The 17,680-nt window shown below is 51.9% G+C and overlaps 2 protein-coding genes across 2 annotated transcripts in view; both read left to right on the forward strand.

The window, feature by feature from the left end:
- The window catches only part of METTL25B (methyltransferase like 25B), a 158,838-nt gene that overhangs the window by 62,063 nt on the left and 79,095 nt on the right, over positions 1-17,680 (forward strand). The gene's annotated exons all lie outside the window — the stretch shown is intronic.
- HAPLN2 (hyaluronan and proteoglycan link protein 2) lies at positions 4,127-6,567 on the forward strand. Its single transcript, XM_084866874.1, has 4 exons — positions 4,127-4,586; positions 4,761-4,877; positions 4,983-5,165; positions 5,706-6,567. Exons 1-4 carry the CDS (start codon positions 4,145-4,147, stop codon positions 5,984-5,986), a joined length of 1,023 nt encoding a protein of 340 aa, XP_084723000.1. The 5' UTR covers positions 4,127-4,144; the 3' UTR covers positions 5,987-6,567.

Genomic DNA, 17,680 nt, shown 5'->3' on the forward strand with positions numbered 1-17,680 from the left:
TGGTAACCCAGGAGACTAAGCATCCCAAAGTTCCCTCCAGTTCGGAAACACAGAAGTACTGGTGCATGGTTGCTCAGCAGAGATGAAAGAAGGCTGAGAGGCAATTGGAAGCTCAGAACATTTCCAAATGGCTGTTAATGGAGGGAGTCCACCCTCTGCACTGATAGCAAACAAAACAGAAATGTGCTTGCTTATTCTGGGTGTTGGAAAGGTTCTATGTCTTGATGGGGGAGCGGGGTAATTACATGGGCGTGTGCACATATCAACGTTGATTGAGCTGTGCGTTTTGTTGCCTGTAAATTACACTGCCTTAGGAAGGTTTTTAAAATGAGCTTGAACTCCAATAGGAGTTTAGACTTCAGGGGAAAAAAACAAACTTCCTAACAAGAAAGACTCGAGAGAAATGAATTTCTACCCAGGTAAGTTCCCTTGAGAACTTTAAGATTATGCACCTCTGCTGAAAGAGGAGGTAGGGAAGTAGGGGAAAAAATAACATGACCACCGTCTTGGAGAGCTTCCCAAATCCTTCCCGCCTCAGACATTCCCATTTCATGTCCCTTCCCGGGGACAGAAAAATCCTCCTTGCAGTCTAGTAATCTCCATCTCCCCTATTGTAACTCTAACCGCACACTCTGCCCTCTACGGAGCCCAGCCTCACACAAGCTCTTTCTAAAGTAGGGGTGTCGAACTCAATCAGAGAAGGGGCCAAAATCTAAAATCCAGCCTAAATCGCGGGCCGAATGGTTTACTGAACAGTCATAAACTGACAATGTCATAAACTGACAGCGGAGTGCAGTGATGACAGCGCGGTGCGGGCCACATTGAAAGGCCTGGCGGGCTGGATTTGGCCCGCGGGCCTTGTGTTTGACACATGTGCTCTAAAGCCTCGAAGCTTACAGTATGGAAGGAGACCCCATTTCAACCTTCTCACTGACCATTCTCTGCCCCCCATCTCCTTCTGTTCTCCTCGGGGATGTCAGTTCCTGTGCCAAGCCCACCCCCACCCAGACCCTTCTTCCGGTGGGGTGTGCCAGCCGGTCCTACATCCCACATCCCCAGCTGCTGACAGTTTATTGCCTTTACCCAGAGGACAAAGAAAGGGGCCCCTGTTGTTCAACAATGGGGGAGAGACGGGGACAATGGGGAATTGTGCTTCTGATGGGGTGGGGACAGAGAAGGACAGGACAGACAGATTGACAGATGGGGGGCTGGACAGAAGGGGTCAGGTTTCTCGAAGCAGCTGGTTCCCACCTTGAGAGCCTCTTCCCGGAGGTGATGCGCACCCAGGCACCGGAGGGCAGAGGTGAGGACTTCGCTGGGGAAAGGAGGAGGGGAGGGGTGCTCCATTCCCCACCGCTGCTCCTCTGGGTTTTCTAAGTTCTGGCCTATTAAGGAGTTAGTGCCCATGAAGCCAAGATTGTCGGCCCAGCACCTTTTTCTGCAGATGAATCAGGAGCCCATATGGAAAAATGCAGGCCTCATTCCTATGCCTATTGGTCCAACATCCTCCTACCCACCCATCAATACCCTGCTCTGGTCCAAGAGCGTGATGAACTGGGCACCTCACTCTCTGTACTCTTGCAGGCGGTCATTTCTGGTTGCCTCCTCTTCTCCACACCCCTGAATGCGTCCCTGCCCCATATCCCACAACCAGCATCTTCCCCTGGGCCCAGGGCAGTGAGCACTGCAGATATAGTGCCTGGTCACAGGGCTGGACCTGGGCCACTGAGCCTGGCTCGGAGAAATAATGGGTCGTGGAGTGCTTGGACCCTCGGCTTCTCCTGTGAGCTCAAAAGTGCAAAGGCGCGACTGCACTGACCAGATGCCCAAGTCCAGGGCTCTGAGGTGCTTGGACCTCCCAGTGGCAACTCCTTCACCCAGAGCCTCTTCCTCCAGCAGGACAAAAAGCTGCCCGTCCCAGCTCCCTCCATCTCTGCGAAGAGACCAGCTTGTAACAGGTAAGTGCTGGAGCTGCTGTTGGCCTCTCTCTTTCTCTGTGAGGAGTGTGAAGATGCGGGTGCACTTGATCTAAAATGCAGAAATATAGATCAGTCAATTAAGAAATGAAGGGTCAGTCAGACCCTGATTCAAATCCCAGAAAATCCCTCCTCTTACAAGCTATTTGACTCCACTCAAGTTTACTAAAATGCACGCACCTTTGTGTGAGTATATAAAATGGGGTTCAATCATCGTTCCTACCTTGTAGGATTGCTGGCAGGTGTGAATATGAAAGTAAAGTGCTTAGAGCTGGCTCAGGCATGTGAATGACAGCTATTACTATTAGTTCCTTGGTGAGTCTGTCCCCACTATCACTCTGCTTACCAGGTTCTCCTGGACTGAACTGATTTTCTTGCTCGTGTCCCTGTCCCAGAGACTTTTCCTGTTAGCCATGGGGAAGTCCTTTCTGTGCCTAACTCCCATTTCTCCTTCTGCAAGGTCATCTTTGATCTCCATTTGCAGAAAGATGGAGCCAGGTCCTAAGCTTTCTGGCTCCTCCTCAGTGTTTCCTCCCTCTCACCATGTCCCACCTCTCCTTCCCAGAAGTCCTGCATACGAGCTCATTCAACACACAACACATATTAACTTAGCACCTACTGTATGCCAGAAACTGTGCTGGGAGCTGCAGAAATGAGCAAACACATACACAGCACTATGACATAGCAGACACTCTTTTAAGCAGTTTGTGTATGTTATTTTTCCTCACATCCTCACAACTTCTCAGTAAGGGAGGTGTGCATTGTTATCCCTATTTTACTAATCAGGACATTGAGTCAGAGAGAAGTTAAGTAATTTGTTCAAAGTCATGCAGTTAGGAAGTGGAGGAATCAGATTTTTAAAATGAATAAAACTAGGTTAAGGGGTCCTCATTTTTCAAAATAAATATCAAGGTGATGAAGATATATAATAAAGGAGAAAAGAACTACTGAAATAGACAACTATGTTTGAAATCTTTTTTGTAACTTTATAATTCCTGGAAACCTTACTCCATATACATATGTATTTCAAACTCACATTGCTGACTTAGCTGCTGATAAAAGTACCCCTAAGGGGGGGAAATCCCCAATCCAGTGCAGCGGGGGAGTTGGACCAGTGTGGTGAACTGGGCGGGGGTGGGGAGGGGAGAGAAAAGGCTTCCCAAAGGAGGTGAGGCCCAAACTGATGTCCGTGAAGAGGTGAGCGTGAACTTGGACTATTTTGGAGCCAGAAGTCCAAGTGTGGAGCGCAGCGCAGAAGGCACGGGTAGCCGAGTGCAGGGAGAGACTGGATCACAGAGCAACTGGGCTTTGTTCTCAGGGCAACAAGGAGAGACTCTTTTTTTTTTTTTTTAAATATATATTTTATTGATTTTGTACAGAGAGGAAGGGAGAGAGATAGAGAGTTAGAAACATCGATGAGGGAGTCATTGATCAGCTGCCTCTTGCACACCCCCTACTGGGGATATGCCCGCAACCAAGGTACATGCCCTTGACCGGAATCAAACCCAGGACCTTTCAGTCCCCAAGCCGACGCTCTATCCATTGAGCCAAACCGGTTTTGGCAAGGAGAGACTCTCTTAAGCAGGACACATTTACTCCGGCTTCAGATGGTCATGCGTGCTGGGAGAGGATAGAGACTGGAGCGGACAATCCAGATGGCAAAACCTGGGAAGTGGCCCTTGTGATGAGAAGGGGATAGATAGGCAGAGGACCTGCTGACTGCGGGTGGGAGAGAGGAAGAAGGATGGGCAGAGGTGGGGTGTGGTTGCTATGGACCCCCTTCGCCTCCCCCTTTCCTTTTGCCATGAACATAAGCCCCCTTTTACTGCCCAGTCCCTCTGAGGAATCCCTGCGGGGAGTTTACTCCACCCCTGCTTTCCCCACCCTGTCCTCACTCCCTTAGTCCTAAAGAATGCCCACCCTTTGTGCCTCTAGACCCAGCTAGGCTGACTCCCCATCATGCACCGCCGGCTCAGTCTCCCCACACTCTGTCACTTCCTCCTCCTGGGGGCCTTCGCCACCTCCCACAAAGCCCGCGGGGACCCAGGTAAGATCTCAGCTCCCGCCCGGAGTCTGTGGGAGAGAAGCGCCCGGTGTGGGGAAAGTGGGGAAGGCACCGTTGGAGGTGCCCAGGGAGTGAGATGATTGCTGAGTGGGCAGAGGAGAGAATGGGGCCGGCCGGGGAACAGGGTCTGGATGGGCACTTGGCACAGTGGGGGTCAGGGGGTTCCTGCCACTGTGGCCCCCTCTGCTCAGCATCCTACCGGGGCCCCCACTACCTCCTGCCCCCCATCCACGAGGTCATTCACTCTCGTCGTGGCGCCACGACCACGCTGCCCTGCATCCTGGGCACCCTGCCTCCCAGCTACAAGGTGCGCTGGAGCAAAGTGGAGCCCGGGGAGCTCGGGCAAACCTCCATCCTCATCACCAACGGACTGCACGCCCGGAGCTACGGGGCTCTGGAGGGCCGAGCCAGGATGCGGAGGGGGCATCGGCTAGACGCCTCCCTGGTCATTGCGGGCGTGCGCCTGGAGGACGAGGGCCGCTACCGCTGTGAGCTCATCAACGGCATCGAGGACGAGAGCGTGACGCTGACCCTGCGCCTGGAGGGTGAGGCCCGGGGTTCCAGCCCCTCCTCTCCGGCGGGGGAGAGGGCCGGGGCCGAATTCGGGGATCCCTGGGCTCCTCCTTCAGCATCTCCCGCGCCCTCTGGGCTAGGCTGCTCCGCCTTTCCTTCTCTTCCTTCGTCTGCCCGCCCTCCCCAGGCCTTCTGCCACCCCACAGGTGTGGTGTTTCCGTACCAGCCCAGCCGGGGCAGGTACCAGTTCAATTACTACGAGGCGAAGCAGGCATGCGAGGAGCAGGACGGGCGCCTGGCCACCTACGCCCAGCTGTACCAGGGTGAGCGGCCCCGGGCACCGCCTGGGTTCCCTCCGGGCTAACGGGGCCCAGATATCCGGGTCAGGCTCCTGCCTAGGACGCCTCTAATCCCTCGTCTCCCTCCAGCGTGGACCGAGGGGCTGGACTGGTGCAACGCGGGCTGGCTGCTCGAGGGGTCCGTGCACTACCCTGTGCTTACCGTGCGTGCTCAGTGCGGCGGCCACGGTCGGCCTGGGATCCGCAGCTACGGGACCCGCGACCGGAAGCGCGACCGCTACGACGCCTTCTGCTTCACCTCCACGCAGGCAGGTGAGGGGCGGTGAGCTCGGCGCCGGGGGCGGGGTCTGACGGGTGGGGCGGGGTCTTGATGGTGGGCGGGTTCTGGCGGATGGGGCGGGTTCTGGCGGATGGGACGGGTTCTGGCGGGTGGGGGCGGGGTCTGGCGGGAGGGACGGGGTCTGGCGGATGAGCGGGGTCTGGCGGATGGGGGCGGGGTCTGTCGGATGGGAGGAATCTGGCGGGTGGGGGCGGGGAGGAGTCTGGCGGGTGGGGGCGGGGAGGAGTCTGGCGGGTGGGGGCGGGGCCTGGCTGATAGGGGCGGGGAAAGTGAAACCCTTGGGGCTGGGGACCCGCACCCGCAAGGTTGTCTCTTCGAGGCCTGGCCCCGCCTCGCTCCGCCCACTCGCTCCAGCCCGCCTCCCGCAACCCCACCCGCGCCCCTGCCCAGGCCTCCCACCCAGCCCGGCCGGCTTTCCGCTTTCCGCAGCCTCGCCCTCGCCGGGAGCCCGCATCCCCGCTGCACCCCGCACGCCCTGCTCCCGGCCCGTCCGTGACCCGCTCCGTCCCCAGGCCGCGTGTTCTTCGTGCCCGGGCGGCTGACCCTGTCTGAGGCCCAGGCGGCCTGCCGGCGGCGCGGGGCCGAGGTGGCGAAGGTCGGGCACCTGTACGCGGCCTGGAAGTTCTCGGGGCTGGACCAGTGCGACGGCGGCTGGCTGGCGGACGGCAGCGTGCGCTTCCCCATCGCCGCGCCGCGGCCGCGCTGCGGGGGCCTCCCCGACCCCGGCGTGCGCAGCTTCGGCTTCCCGCAGCCCCAGCAGGCCAGCTACGGGACCTACTGCTACTCCGAGTAGGGGACCCTCTGCTCAGCATCCGGGGGCGCCTTCCGCACGCGCGACAACGCCTGCGAGTCCTGCGGGGGCTCCTGCTGCCCTTTCCCTCGAGCCTCTCCTCCCGCCAGACGAAGAGCAGCCCCTCCGGACCCGCCTCCCGGGACTCCTGCGGGTCGGGTGTCGGGAGGGAGGTGGTGGTGTCCCTGTGGCGGTGTGTAGCTGCGACCCCCAGACCTGCGGATCAAGGCCCTAGGGCGGTTCTCGTGCTCCCATCAGACAACGCAGCCACTGCCAGGGGGTGGGAGGGGCGCCCAGGGGACATTAACTGACCTCTGCATACAGCAATAAAATAACGGGAAGTTTTTGTGTTGGACGAAGCTGGAGGGGGATGAACTCATAAAGCGTGCAGACTGCGCCTATGGAGGGCTACTGCCGCTTAGGAGGAGCCTGCAGGAGGGGATGGCGAGGAGAGCCCCAAACAGAGCTGGGGACTGTGAGCTTACCGAGCCCGGTACAGACGCGGAGAACCCAGGGTGTTTCTCCAAGCACCGCTAGGGGGCGCCACAAACTCACCTAAGATTACTTTAAATCCAACCCCTAGTCCTTCATACCCGCCACAGAACAAATAAAAAGAGAGACCTAAAAATATCTCTAAATGTGTTTGTATCCTACCAGTCTCCCAGAAGGGTTCTCAGGACTACTCTTAAGGGAAAATTATACCTTTGTTACAACTAACGGGAAATCAAGCCCATGGAAGGAGGAGGCGGCAAACACACCAGCACGTCCCACAGGGCTGATACTGGGGGTGATTGTGCATTTGGTTTAGCGCTCACCACCACCATGGCCGCCAGGGAAAAGGGGCAGCTGGACCGGAGCATTCTTAACATCTGGCTAAAGGAAGCATACCAGCAACTCTACGTACTAACTCGAATGCCATTAATTCATTTTTCATACATATTATTTTTTACTGTTCAAGCAATCTATCTGCACCACAAAAGCCTGGTCTAGAGAATAGTAATGACAGGAGCAAAGGTCATGAACTCTTTAATGGCATTTTATACACAAAAACATGCATTCCAGGACGGTTCTTGCTATGATTGTTAAAGATAATTTGTATAAGGGACAGAGAATGATCAAAGAATAGCATTTTCAATAACCCTCACTCAGATAGCAAATGAAATATTTGTGCTAGTTCTAAGCTTTGATTTTCCTGTCTTGGTCATTGGCTAATACCTTCCAAGGTTGCTGTGAGCAGAATTGAGACAATGCCTGTACTGGGTAGTACATGTCTGTTACACGTAGGAGGCACTCAGTAAGTGGTAACTATAATAATGATTATTATTATAACAATAATAGCAATAATAGAAAAATTATTATTTAAAAATATATATATTTTATTGCTGAAACCGGTTTGGCTCAGTGGTAGAGCGTCGGTCTGCAGACTGAAAGGTCCTGGGTTCAATTCCGGTCAAGGGCATGTACCTTGGTTGCAGGCACATCCCCGGTAGGGGGTGTGCAAGAGGCAGCTGGTCGATGTTTCTCTCGCATCGACGTTTCTATCTCTCTATCTCTCTCCCTTCCTCTCTGTAAAAAATCAATAAAATATATTTTAAAAAAGATTTAAGAAACCACAGGAATAATCTGTATTATATATATATAGAAAATCAATTATATATATATATTTTCTTACAGAGAGGAAGGAAGAGAGATAGAGAGCTAGAAACATCGAAGAGAGAGAAACATCGACCAGCTGCCTCTTGCACACCCCCTACTGGGGATGTGCCTGCAACCAATGTACATGCCCTTGACCGGAATCAAACCTGGGACCTTTCAGTCCGCAGACCGACGCAGAACAATTATTATTATTCAGGTTCCTAGCAGGTAGCTTGTAAGATTGGTTGTTGTATGGCATTGTATTAGAACAAGCTAACTTATGATGCAATGACAAACAAACCCCAAGTCTCAGTGGCTTAAAATAAAAATTTCTCACTTAGGTAGGCTACATGTACATTATGGTCAACAAGGGAGTGGGTCTTCTCATTTTAGTTATTCAGAGACCCGGGCTGATAGAGTAGTTACCATCTCAAATGCTGTAAGTAACTATGCCAGAAGTAAAAAATAATAGCTATGGCCCAGAGGGACACCCATCCCTTCTGTTCACAAGTCAGTTTTCCAGAACGGATTACATGGCCCCACTCAGTCGCAAGGCAGCGGAAAAGAGCAGTCACCTTGGCCCAGAAGCAAAATTGGAAATACTATTTGGTAGCAGCAGCAGTACCCAAGTCTACCACAAGCACCAAGGAGGGCAGTATAGATTCTGGGACACATTGGTATCCCCCACACTCCCCCATCTTATCTCAAAACCGTTAACTGAATTTTGGGAATGAATTCATGTAATGAATTACATCCACAAAGACCCTTTTAAAAACACGTTTCAGGGATTTGGATGTGGACATATCTTTTTGTGGCCACCATCCAACTCACCCCCATTAGCTTTTTATGAAATACCTACTGATGATCATTGTCGAGAGCCATTATTTCATTAGGAGTACAAAATGGAGATGTTCTAATGTTGTCATCCCTCCTTCACTTATTAGCTGTACTCTATAATCATCTAAAAAGGATAATTTCGCCGGAACCGGTTTGGCTCAGTGGATAGAGCATTGGCCTGTGGACTGGAAGGTCCTGGGTTCGATTCTGGTCAAGGGCATGTACCTTGGTTGCAGGCACATCCCCAGTGGGGGCCGTGCAGGAGGCAGCTGGTCGATGTTTCTCTCTCATCGATGTTTCTAGCGCTCTATCCCTCTCCCTTCCTCTCTGTAAAAAATCAATAAAATATATTTAATAAAAAAAAATAAAATAAAAAGGAGAATTTCCCTCATCAACTATTTTGCTACCTTGACATATAACCCATTCAGAAAATGTAAGCTTAATGCTTGATTCTCTTCCATTTTTCTTAGATAGCTGCTATGGACTATATTTTGTGCTTCCCTTCCTCCCCCCAAAAATTAATTCATATGTTAAAATCCTAAGCCCCAAAGCCATTGTGTTTGGAGGTGGGACCTTTGGGAAGTAAGTCCAGAGGGTGGATCCCTCATGAGAAGAGAATCAGGAGAACTTGCTTCTTCCCTCTGCTCTCCACAAGGTGAGAATGCAATGCGAAGCTGCTGCAGGTCAACCGGGAAGTGGGCGATCACCACACACCAGATCTGCTTACTCCAGAACTGTGAGAAATAAATGTTAGTTGCAAAAACCACCTCATCTATGGTCATCTGTTCTAGCAGCCCAAACTGACTAAGACAGTGGGGTTCCCTAAAAGCAGATGTTGAATTAAGGTTGTTTGCGTCCAGCTAGCTCAGTGGTTGAGCATTGACCTATGAACCAGGTCATGGTTCAATTCCCAATCAGGGCACATGCCTACATTGTGGGCTCAGACCCCAGTGTGGGGTGTGCAGGAGGCAGCCAATTAATGATTCTCTCTCATCACTGATGTTTCTATCTCTCCCCCTCTCCCTCTCTGAAATCAATAAAAATGTATACTTTTTAAAAAGGCATTGAGTACAAGTAGTTTGAGTATAAAACTGAGTTCAAGGTCATGCTAAGACGCACTGTAGAGGAGTGGAGAACTGAGACAGGAAAGGGAAGGAAGCCATTGAACGCTGTGTAATAGAGCAGGTGGAGGAACTGAGGCTCAGTCCTTTGGGGGAATTCTGAAAGACAGTGCAGAACCTGTCTCAGAGAATCCCACCCAAGGGGCAATGGAACTAGGGTATCATTGGGGAACTTCCTGTTGGAAGATTTAGGGTTGCTTCTGGAGGCATTAACCCTCGAGTATTCCAGGCTAGCCCTGTGCTCAAACATGTTCCCACAGCCAGAAAAGAAAAGAAAAGGAAAAGCCCTCAGGCAGAGTCACAGATGCTCACCCAGAGCCTTTTTGTAGAGGTGAATGCTGAAGAACCTGGGTCATATCTACAGTCCACCCTTTGCAGTGCTCAGGTCCATGTGTGGTCCCATGTCAAATTCACTTTGTCCTGTCACTGGTTCTTCAGCACGGTGGCTGATGGCAGTTTCTAAATATTTTTTTTTAAAAAAGTGTCTTGCAACGGGAGGGCTAGTGGGACAAACTACAATAACCGTTGCTGCAGTTGGTTCCAAGGCTGTAATCAATATTCAGCATCTCCCTCCTCTACAATTAATTCTGTTGGTCTCTGGTGTTTTCACAATGGAAAAACCCAGACCTTCATCCTGAAGGCCTCAGCCTTTCATTGCCATGCCCTTGAGAGACCAACATTGCTGCAATTGCCTGCTCATGATCACCATTGGACATGGAATAACCAAAACCAAATGTCTTTGTAAGTATAATTTTTTTTTTTTTTTTGTCTACTGGTCGGTCAGTTGGCATGAGGTACCCAAAATGACCCAGCGGCTGCTGTTGCCTTAGATTTAGTGGTACCCTTACTGTGACTCCTGGTAGACCCCTCTCCCAGCTAGGAACTAGGGATTCAAATTCTGCAGAGCTTACGTTTATAGGAACAGGAAGCACAAATTCCCCACATGGACCATGGGCTGATTGTGAAGGAGTATTCCACTTCCATACCCTGGTTCCTGACCCATAATTTCCAGCTGTCTGGGATACAGCACCGTACAATGGCCACTTATTCAAAATATATACTGTATTTTGAAGGCCAGTAGCCCAATCCCAGAGGATGTTTCCTCAAGCTGGTGGATTTCAGAGAGGAAGGGAGAGGGAGAGAGATAGAAATATCAGTGATGAGCCCTGATCAGTTTGGCTCAGTGGATAGAGCGTCAGCTTGTGGACTGAAGGGTCCCAGGTTTGATTTTGGTCAAGGGCATGTATCTTGGTTGCAGGCACTTCCCCAGTAGGGTGTGTGCAAGAGGCAGCTGATCGATGTTTCTCCCTCATCGATGTTTCTAACTCTCTATCCCTCTGAAATATCAGTGATGAGACAGAATCATTGATCAGCTGCCTCCTGCACACACCCCCCCACTGGGGCCGGGGGGGGGGGCGGCGTCAAGCCTGTAACTCAAGTATGTGACCTGGTCATTGGTTCATAGGTTTATGCTCAACTACTGAGCAACACCACCTGGGCCCAAGCTGGTATTTAGATGTGTGGTAGAGAGACCATGCTAGTGGACTATCAGACTGGCAGTTTCAAGGTGATGTGGTGTATCAGGGGCCAGTGGAGACTATGGTCCTGTGCCCATTGTCACATTTCCTTCACCATGCTGCCCAGTGGCTGGTGGGGCTCCTTAAGGGATGGTACCATGGGGAAGGGTCAGTGTCTGTCTCTATGTCAGCCTTGGTGAGAGGGAGCCCTTGCTGCTGAGCCCTCACATAGTCTCCGTGTCTGCTGCACAGCTACACCATTCATGGCCCATTGTGCAAGCTCTGGCATGGTGGAGGACAGAGGCTGGCTGTTACCCACCAGAATCCTCCTGTTCCCTTGGCTATTCAGTGTCTCCTCTGCAGTGAATGTTCTTTAATGGTACTGCCACAAGACACAATGCCTACTGCTGTACGTCCACCCCTATAGCTCTTCCCCAGACGTTCTTATCTTCAGTCTTCCAGTCTTACCCTTTCCTGGCCCCTGGCCAACCAACAAAGCCATTTGCCACTGCTCAAGGGTTCATGCATATACTGCCCTCAAATCCCCTCTCTCACAGCAAAGTAGGTGGCCAGTGTATTGCCTGAAACCCCCTGGGAGGATCCTCCCTCAGCACTGTCTTTCACGGGCACCCCTAAGTGGGTCTGTTGTGTGGCAGCAGTCCATGTTTAGTTCACATCAAAATATCAGAGTGACCCATCCAAGAAGCAGGCCTGGGCTTTTTCCTCCTCGGGAGTATGACCACAGAGAAATCCCATAAAACTAACTATACGGTGAGCTGAGAGAGAGGCAAGGCTGCAATAGAGACAAGCAACATGGAGCCTGGCTTCCCTCTCACGCAGCTTACATGCGCCCTCTGAGCGTGCTCATTCCCAATCACAAATGTGCTGTGGTTTTTTATTGTTGTTTGTTTTTCAAATATATATTATTGATTTTTTTTACATAGAGGAAGGGAGAGAGAGAGTTAGAAACATCGATGAGAGAGAAACATCGATCAGCTGCCTCCTGCACACCCCCTACCGGGGATGTGCCCGCAACCAAGGTACACGCCCTTGACCGGAATTGAACCTGGGAACCTTCAGTCCGCAGGCTGACGCTCTATCCACTGAGCCAAACCGGTTTCAGCTCAAATGGAATATTGTGCTCACCCACATATGCTCATGACTTTGTGGGCCTGCAAGTTCCCAGATCTTAATAAATCTGGAAAGTGAGACGGGGAAGGGAAGGAGTCTAATAAATAATTGAATATGTAATCCAAATAATTGAACAGGTTCTGACTCTGGGCAGCTGGAGACTGGAGAACTGGCCTCACAGGTCCTGCTCGAGAGGTGAGGGGGCTGGCGATTCGCCTACCAACTCACCCTCTGCCACTGGTCGCACGCTGTCTCAGAGGCATTAGTCCCCTGGGACCTCTGACTCACCGTGCTCTTAGGCCAAGCCTCCCTCCCCAGTGGGAAAAACATCCTCAGCGGTCAGCAGCCTTTGGCTTGTGGAGGTCACTGCTAAGAGGACATGGGCAGGGGCACTAACAGGATCTGCTGTACCCTATGGATTTCCAAATTCGTGAGTTTGCAATGTCCAAAGGTGACCAGTGATTTCATGTTTTAGTAGCATTATGAACTTATTGACTTTTTATATTATTTGATATGTCTCCATCTCCTACAGTCATTATTCATCTTTATGCTAAAGTTGTTTGGCCAGTGGGAGTCATTCTCAAGTTGGCTATTGGGTCCTTTTGACATGAACTTGACCTGAGTTCTCAAGTATGAAAAATTATCCTGCTGCAGGCCTGGAATTTCTCCAGCGTTCTGGTTCCTTTTAGGGGAAAGTTCAAGACTACAGTCTGGGCACAAGACATATTGATTGTTATCAGGTTGTTACTGCTCCTAAATAAACTGTATACACAAATAATATTTATAAACTGTTATATATAACTGTTCTCCAGAACACACACACACACACACACACACACACACACACACATCATGAGTTCATGCTGTTATGTCTAATTCAGATGAAAGGTTAGCAGTTATTGCTTAACTTTTATTTTCTTTTATACTGCAAATCTTAGTTCTTTTTTATTTTTAAAAAATATATTTTATTGATTTTTTTACAGAGAGTAAGGGAGAGGGATAGAGATCTAGAAACATTGATCAGCTGCCTCCAGCACACCCCCCCCCCCCCTACTGGGGATATGCCTGCAACCAAGGTACATGCCCTTGATTGGAATCAAACCTGGGACCCTTCAGTCCACAGGCCGACACTCTATCCACTGAGCCAATCCAGTCTTAGCTGCAAATCTTAGTTCTAAAAACTATTACTGTAATTATTTGCTTTATCATAATAAATAGAACTTTTCAAAAATAGTAATGCCAACATAAAGATTTCTCCATGGCTCTTTTGCTCTTAGAAATGTATAGTAAAAATGCTGAGTTTAAAAAAAAAATGCTGAGTTTTATAATCAGAAAATTCTTCTGAGTGGCTTTGCCTCCAAGTTCATATATAATTAGATGCATTTAAGTTTTAGATTTTAAGGGATTGAAGCACTTTCATTCTTTTAAAGTTTAATTTAAAGTTAATTTAAATTATTTAATCAAAACCATAAAACAAGGTGTTAGTGCCATTTTACAGGTGAAGAAACTGAGGCTCAGAGCGGATAATAGCTGGCCCAGCATCATAGAAGAGTCGCCCTGACCAGTATGGCTCAGTGGATAGAGCGTCAGCCTGCGGACTCAAGGGTCCCAGGCTGGATTCCGGTCAAGGCCATGTACCTTGGTTGCAGGCACATCCCCAGTAGGGGGTGTGCAATAGGCAGCTGATCAATGTTTCTCTCTCATTGATGTTTCTAACTATTTCTCTCCCTTCCTCTCTGTAAAAAAATCAATAAAATATATTTTAAAAGAAAAGTGAATGGTCTTCCCCATCAGGAACCAGAGACAGGACTGCAGGGAGCTGAGGGAAGGGGCTTTTGGTCAATAGGCACGTTTGGTTGTACTCAGGGTCGAGCCTTCCGGGACCTTCAGCTGTCCTTTATGGAACAGGTGGTCTCCTCTACACACAGGAGTTTGCATCCTTCAAAGCAAGGGTCTGTCCGCTCAGGGGACAGCGGCTCCTGATCATACAGTGGGGGTTGTTCAGTCTGTAGGCATCACCACTGGCCCCCCAAGCCCCATTTCCCTTCCCACCCCCACTCTCTTTCAGCTCCAGGAGCCCTAGGAGCCACCCCCTCGCCTAGGCCAGCAGCCCCTGCTTCCTGGCCCCTTTCAGACGCTATCAAAGCCCCATTCTCCCTACACAGCTGTACCAGCGCTCCGCACGGCCTCCATCCTCCCCTTAGGCCCCACCCGCACGCTCCCAGGTGCCTGTGTGACACGCAGGGCCTCGGAGAAGAGCTGCCTGGGCCCTCACCCCCACGCCTGGGAAAGTGGGAGCAGGACAGGCTCCTCCAGGGGCCTTGGTGGCTGGGGATCCAGTGAGGAAGGCCCAAGGCTAACACTGCAGATGCAATGCTCTGGGGATGGGAGATCTTGGACCTGGAGGGGAGATTCTGTTTCCTCAGCTTGGGCCGTGACCTCAGCTGGAGGGGAGAGGCAGGAGGTTGATTGTCTTCATCTGGAGAGACTGGAAAGCTCCCCAGGGCTCAGGAGGCTGGGAGGCGAGCCAGCTGGGCTGCACGTGGAAAAGGGAGGAGCGCTCCCCGACTCTCCCTCCTCTCTGTCTTCTCTCCCTCTCCCAGGCTTTCTCTCCCCTGAGGGAGACAGCTCAGGTCCTGGCAAGACCCTGCCCTGGGAGGCAGGAGACTTCATTTTGGTCACAGGCAGTCAATTACTGTTGTGTGACCCTAGAGTAGGGGTGTCGAACTCAATCAGAGAAGGGGCCAAAATCTAAAATCCAGCCTAAATCGCGGGCCGAATGGTTTACTGAACAGTCATAAACTGACAATGTCATAAACTGACAGCGGAGTGCAGTGATGACAGCGCGGTGCGGGCCACATTGCAAGGCCTGGCCAGCCGGATTTGGCCCGCGGGCCTTGTGTTTGACACATGTGCCCTAGAGAGTCACTTCACCTCTCTGGTCTCAGAAGATACTTAAGGTTACCTGAGACAGTCTCCTCCTGTTTCTGGGCCAGTGGTTCTACCTGAACTGTGACTTGGGTTCTTCCTGCTTCCGTTGATTCTGTTTGCTTTTCTGAGCCCTGGAAGGGCAGGTCTTGGTTTTTGCCTCTGCTCAGCAAGTGAATAGAGACGGGAGGGTGGTCACGTGGCTATGGGTGAAGATGTAAGTAAAGACAGTAAAGAAAGTCCCTGATCAGAAACTGCCAGTTCCAAGTATGATTAGACTTCAGTGTGAATCGTTAGAGCTGGCAATGTGGGGGAAGTCTTGGGGGGTATTTATTCCTCCCCTAGGAAATCCTCAAGAAAAGATTTCTCTCTCAAATACTGAGCCCCCATCCCATTCACAGAGGAGTGGCCCACTATCTGGCCAGGAGATCTGGAGATTAGGCTGTGTGTGTGTGTGTGTGTGTGTGTGTGTGTGAGAGAGAGAGAGAGAGAGAGAGAGAGAGAGAGAGAGAAGTAGAGGAAGGAAAAGAAGTAGATTTTGCTGACGTGTGGGCCAGGGGCTTCCTTTACCCAGCCCAGAGCAGTAGACATCACCCAGAGCAGTAGATGGCACCCAGAGCAGTAGATGCTACTACAGAAGCGTTTCAGAGGAACTAAAACCTTTTCAAGGTTTTGCCACTGCAAAGGGCAAAACAGTGCCATGACTCAAATCCTGGCTCTCATCAAGACCTTCACAGAGCAGCTGCTCTGTTCTCTCACTCTGTCTGCTTCCCACTAGGGGTCTCCCTCTTGGAACAGGCTGTCTCTTACCAGCCCTGGTCCCCACCCAGTGCTGCTGGCCTCAGTGAAGGTTGGACTGCCCCAGGGCACCACACTGTGCCCGCACCTCTAGGGCGCACGAGGCGAGGTAGTGAGGAAGGTCCTTTCTCTGTCCTCCCAGGTCACAGACAAGTTTTCCGGAGGCAAAAGCTACGGTTACATGGGCGCCACCACGGGGATCGCATTCCAACCATCTGGTTGCCTGCCCCATGGAGCCCCTTGTGGAGAAGAGCCCCGTGGGTCCGGCTGATGTGCACACCCCCCCTGACCCTGTCCCACGGGACAGAAGGTCTGAGAGCAGCCAGGGGAGGTGCTTGGGCCACCAGGTGCGGATCTGTCCCAAAGGCCTCAGAGCCCTCTCTCCACTAGAGGACCTGGGACAGCACCCTCCGAGGCCTAAACTAGTGCCTGGTCCGTAGTGGACACGCAGTTAGCATCTATTTAATGAAATCAATAAACTGAGTGTCCTCCTCCCTGAACCATCCCAAGCACGTTGCTCTGTCCTCTTCATTCTCACCTCCCTGACCGGGGCATCTCTCTCACTGAGGGACTGTACCGCCCTCCATCCCAGGTCCTGTCTCTACAGGAGATACGTCTCTGGGCGTTGCCAGAATTCCTCAAGGATCGGGGAGCTGGGACGTCAGGTGGAAGGCAGGTTTCCACAGAGGAGGGACCTGGGTGCAGTCCAGGTGGGAGGACAGGAACCTGCTCTTAGACTGCATGTGCATTGCCCGCACGGCACCTCGCTTTCTTTGGGATTTTGGGGGTTGCTGCTGAAGATTCTGGGGATCAAAGCCTCAGACAAACTCCCCTTGATGTGACCGCTGGTGCTGGTACACGGGGAGAGAATCCGGCGTCTGGCTGTCCTGCCCACGGTGGGTGCCAGGGGCTTTGCCTGGAGTCCCAGCAGGGAAGAAAGAGGAGGGCGGGGAGGGAGCCTGGGAAAGAGGAGAGAGGCAGCGGCCCTGGAGCTGGGAGGAGGTTGTCATTGGTATTCTGGCCGCTGAGACGTCCCCAGTGGCTGGGCAGCCGTCAAGGCCCACCCCCTGGCACCAGGCTGCACATTCATCTGCCAGAGCCCTGGCCAGGGGGCCCTCTGGCTCCCGGCAAGCCCTGCACTTCGCACATTGGTTTGCAGGAGCAGTAACGCCGTTCTCAGCGCCACTTCCCACCCCACCTCTCCCCCTCCCCCACGTCTGGAGAGCTTCTGACTTGCTTTGCTTAACCCGTGAATCTGCTGTCCAACCTCATCCCTCCAGCTGCAAAGTCAGCTGCCCTTCCGTGTAGGGAGTGCGAGCACCACAGGAGACAAAAGGCAATCAGGGCTGAAACTGGTTTGGCTCAGTGGATAGAGCGTTGGTCTGCAGACTGAAGGGTCCCGGGTTCGATTCTGGTCAAGGGCATGTGCCTTGGTTGCGGGCACATCCCCAGTAGGGTGTGTGCAAGAGGCAGCTGATCGATGACTCTCTCATCGATGTTTCTAACTCTCTATCCCTTTCCCTTCCTCTCTGTAAAAAAATCAATTAAAAAAATATATATAACGCAATCAGGGAGGTGCCTAAGGTCTTTTTGCACTTCTCCCGGCTTCCCAAACAGAGCTTCCCTCCCCCATTCTTAGATGTGTGTGTGGAGTCCCTCTAGGAGCCAAACTTCGCATTCTCTCGTCTTCCTCTTCCCTTCTCTCCGAGCGCCAGTCCCCTTCCCGTCCC

This window comes from Pipistrellus hanaki (assembly GCF_964339955.1).
Source record: "Pipistrellus hanaki genome assembly, chromosome: 18".
Classification (NCBI taxonomy): Eukaryota; Metazoa; Chordata; class Mammalia; order Chiroptera; family Vespertilionidae; genus Pipistrellus; species Pipistrellus hanaki.

What these genes read in the sequence shown, in the direction of transcription:
- HAPLN2 (XM_084866874.1), top strand. Translation starts at nt 4,145, where the DNA reads ATGGGGCCGGCCGGGGAACAGGGTCTGGATGGGCACTTGGCACAGTGG. An exon ending in GCTGACCCTGCGCCTGGAGG is followed by an intron (nt 4,587 to 4,760) that starts GTGAGGCCCGGG and finishes GCCACCCCACAG; the next exon opens with GTGTGGTGTTTCCGTACCAG. An exon ending in CTACGCCCAGCTGTACCAGG is followed by an intron (nt 4,878 to 4,982) that starts GTGAGCGGCCCC and finishes GTCTCCCTCCAG; the next exon opens with CGTGGACCGAGGGGCTGGAC.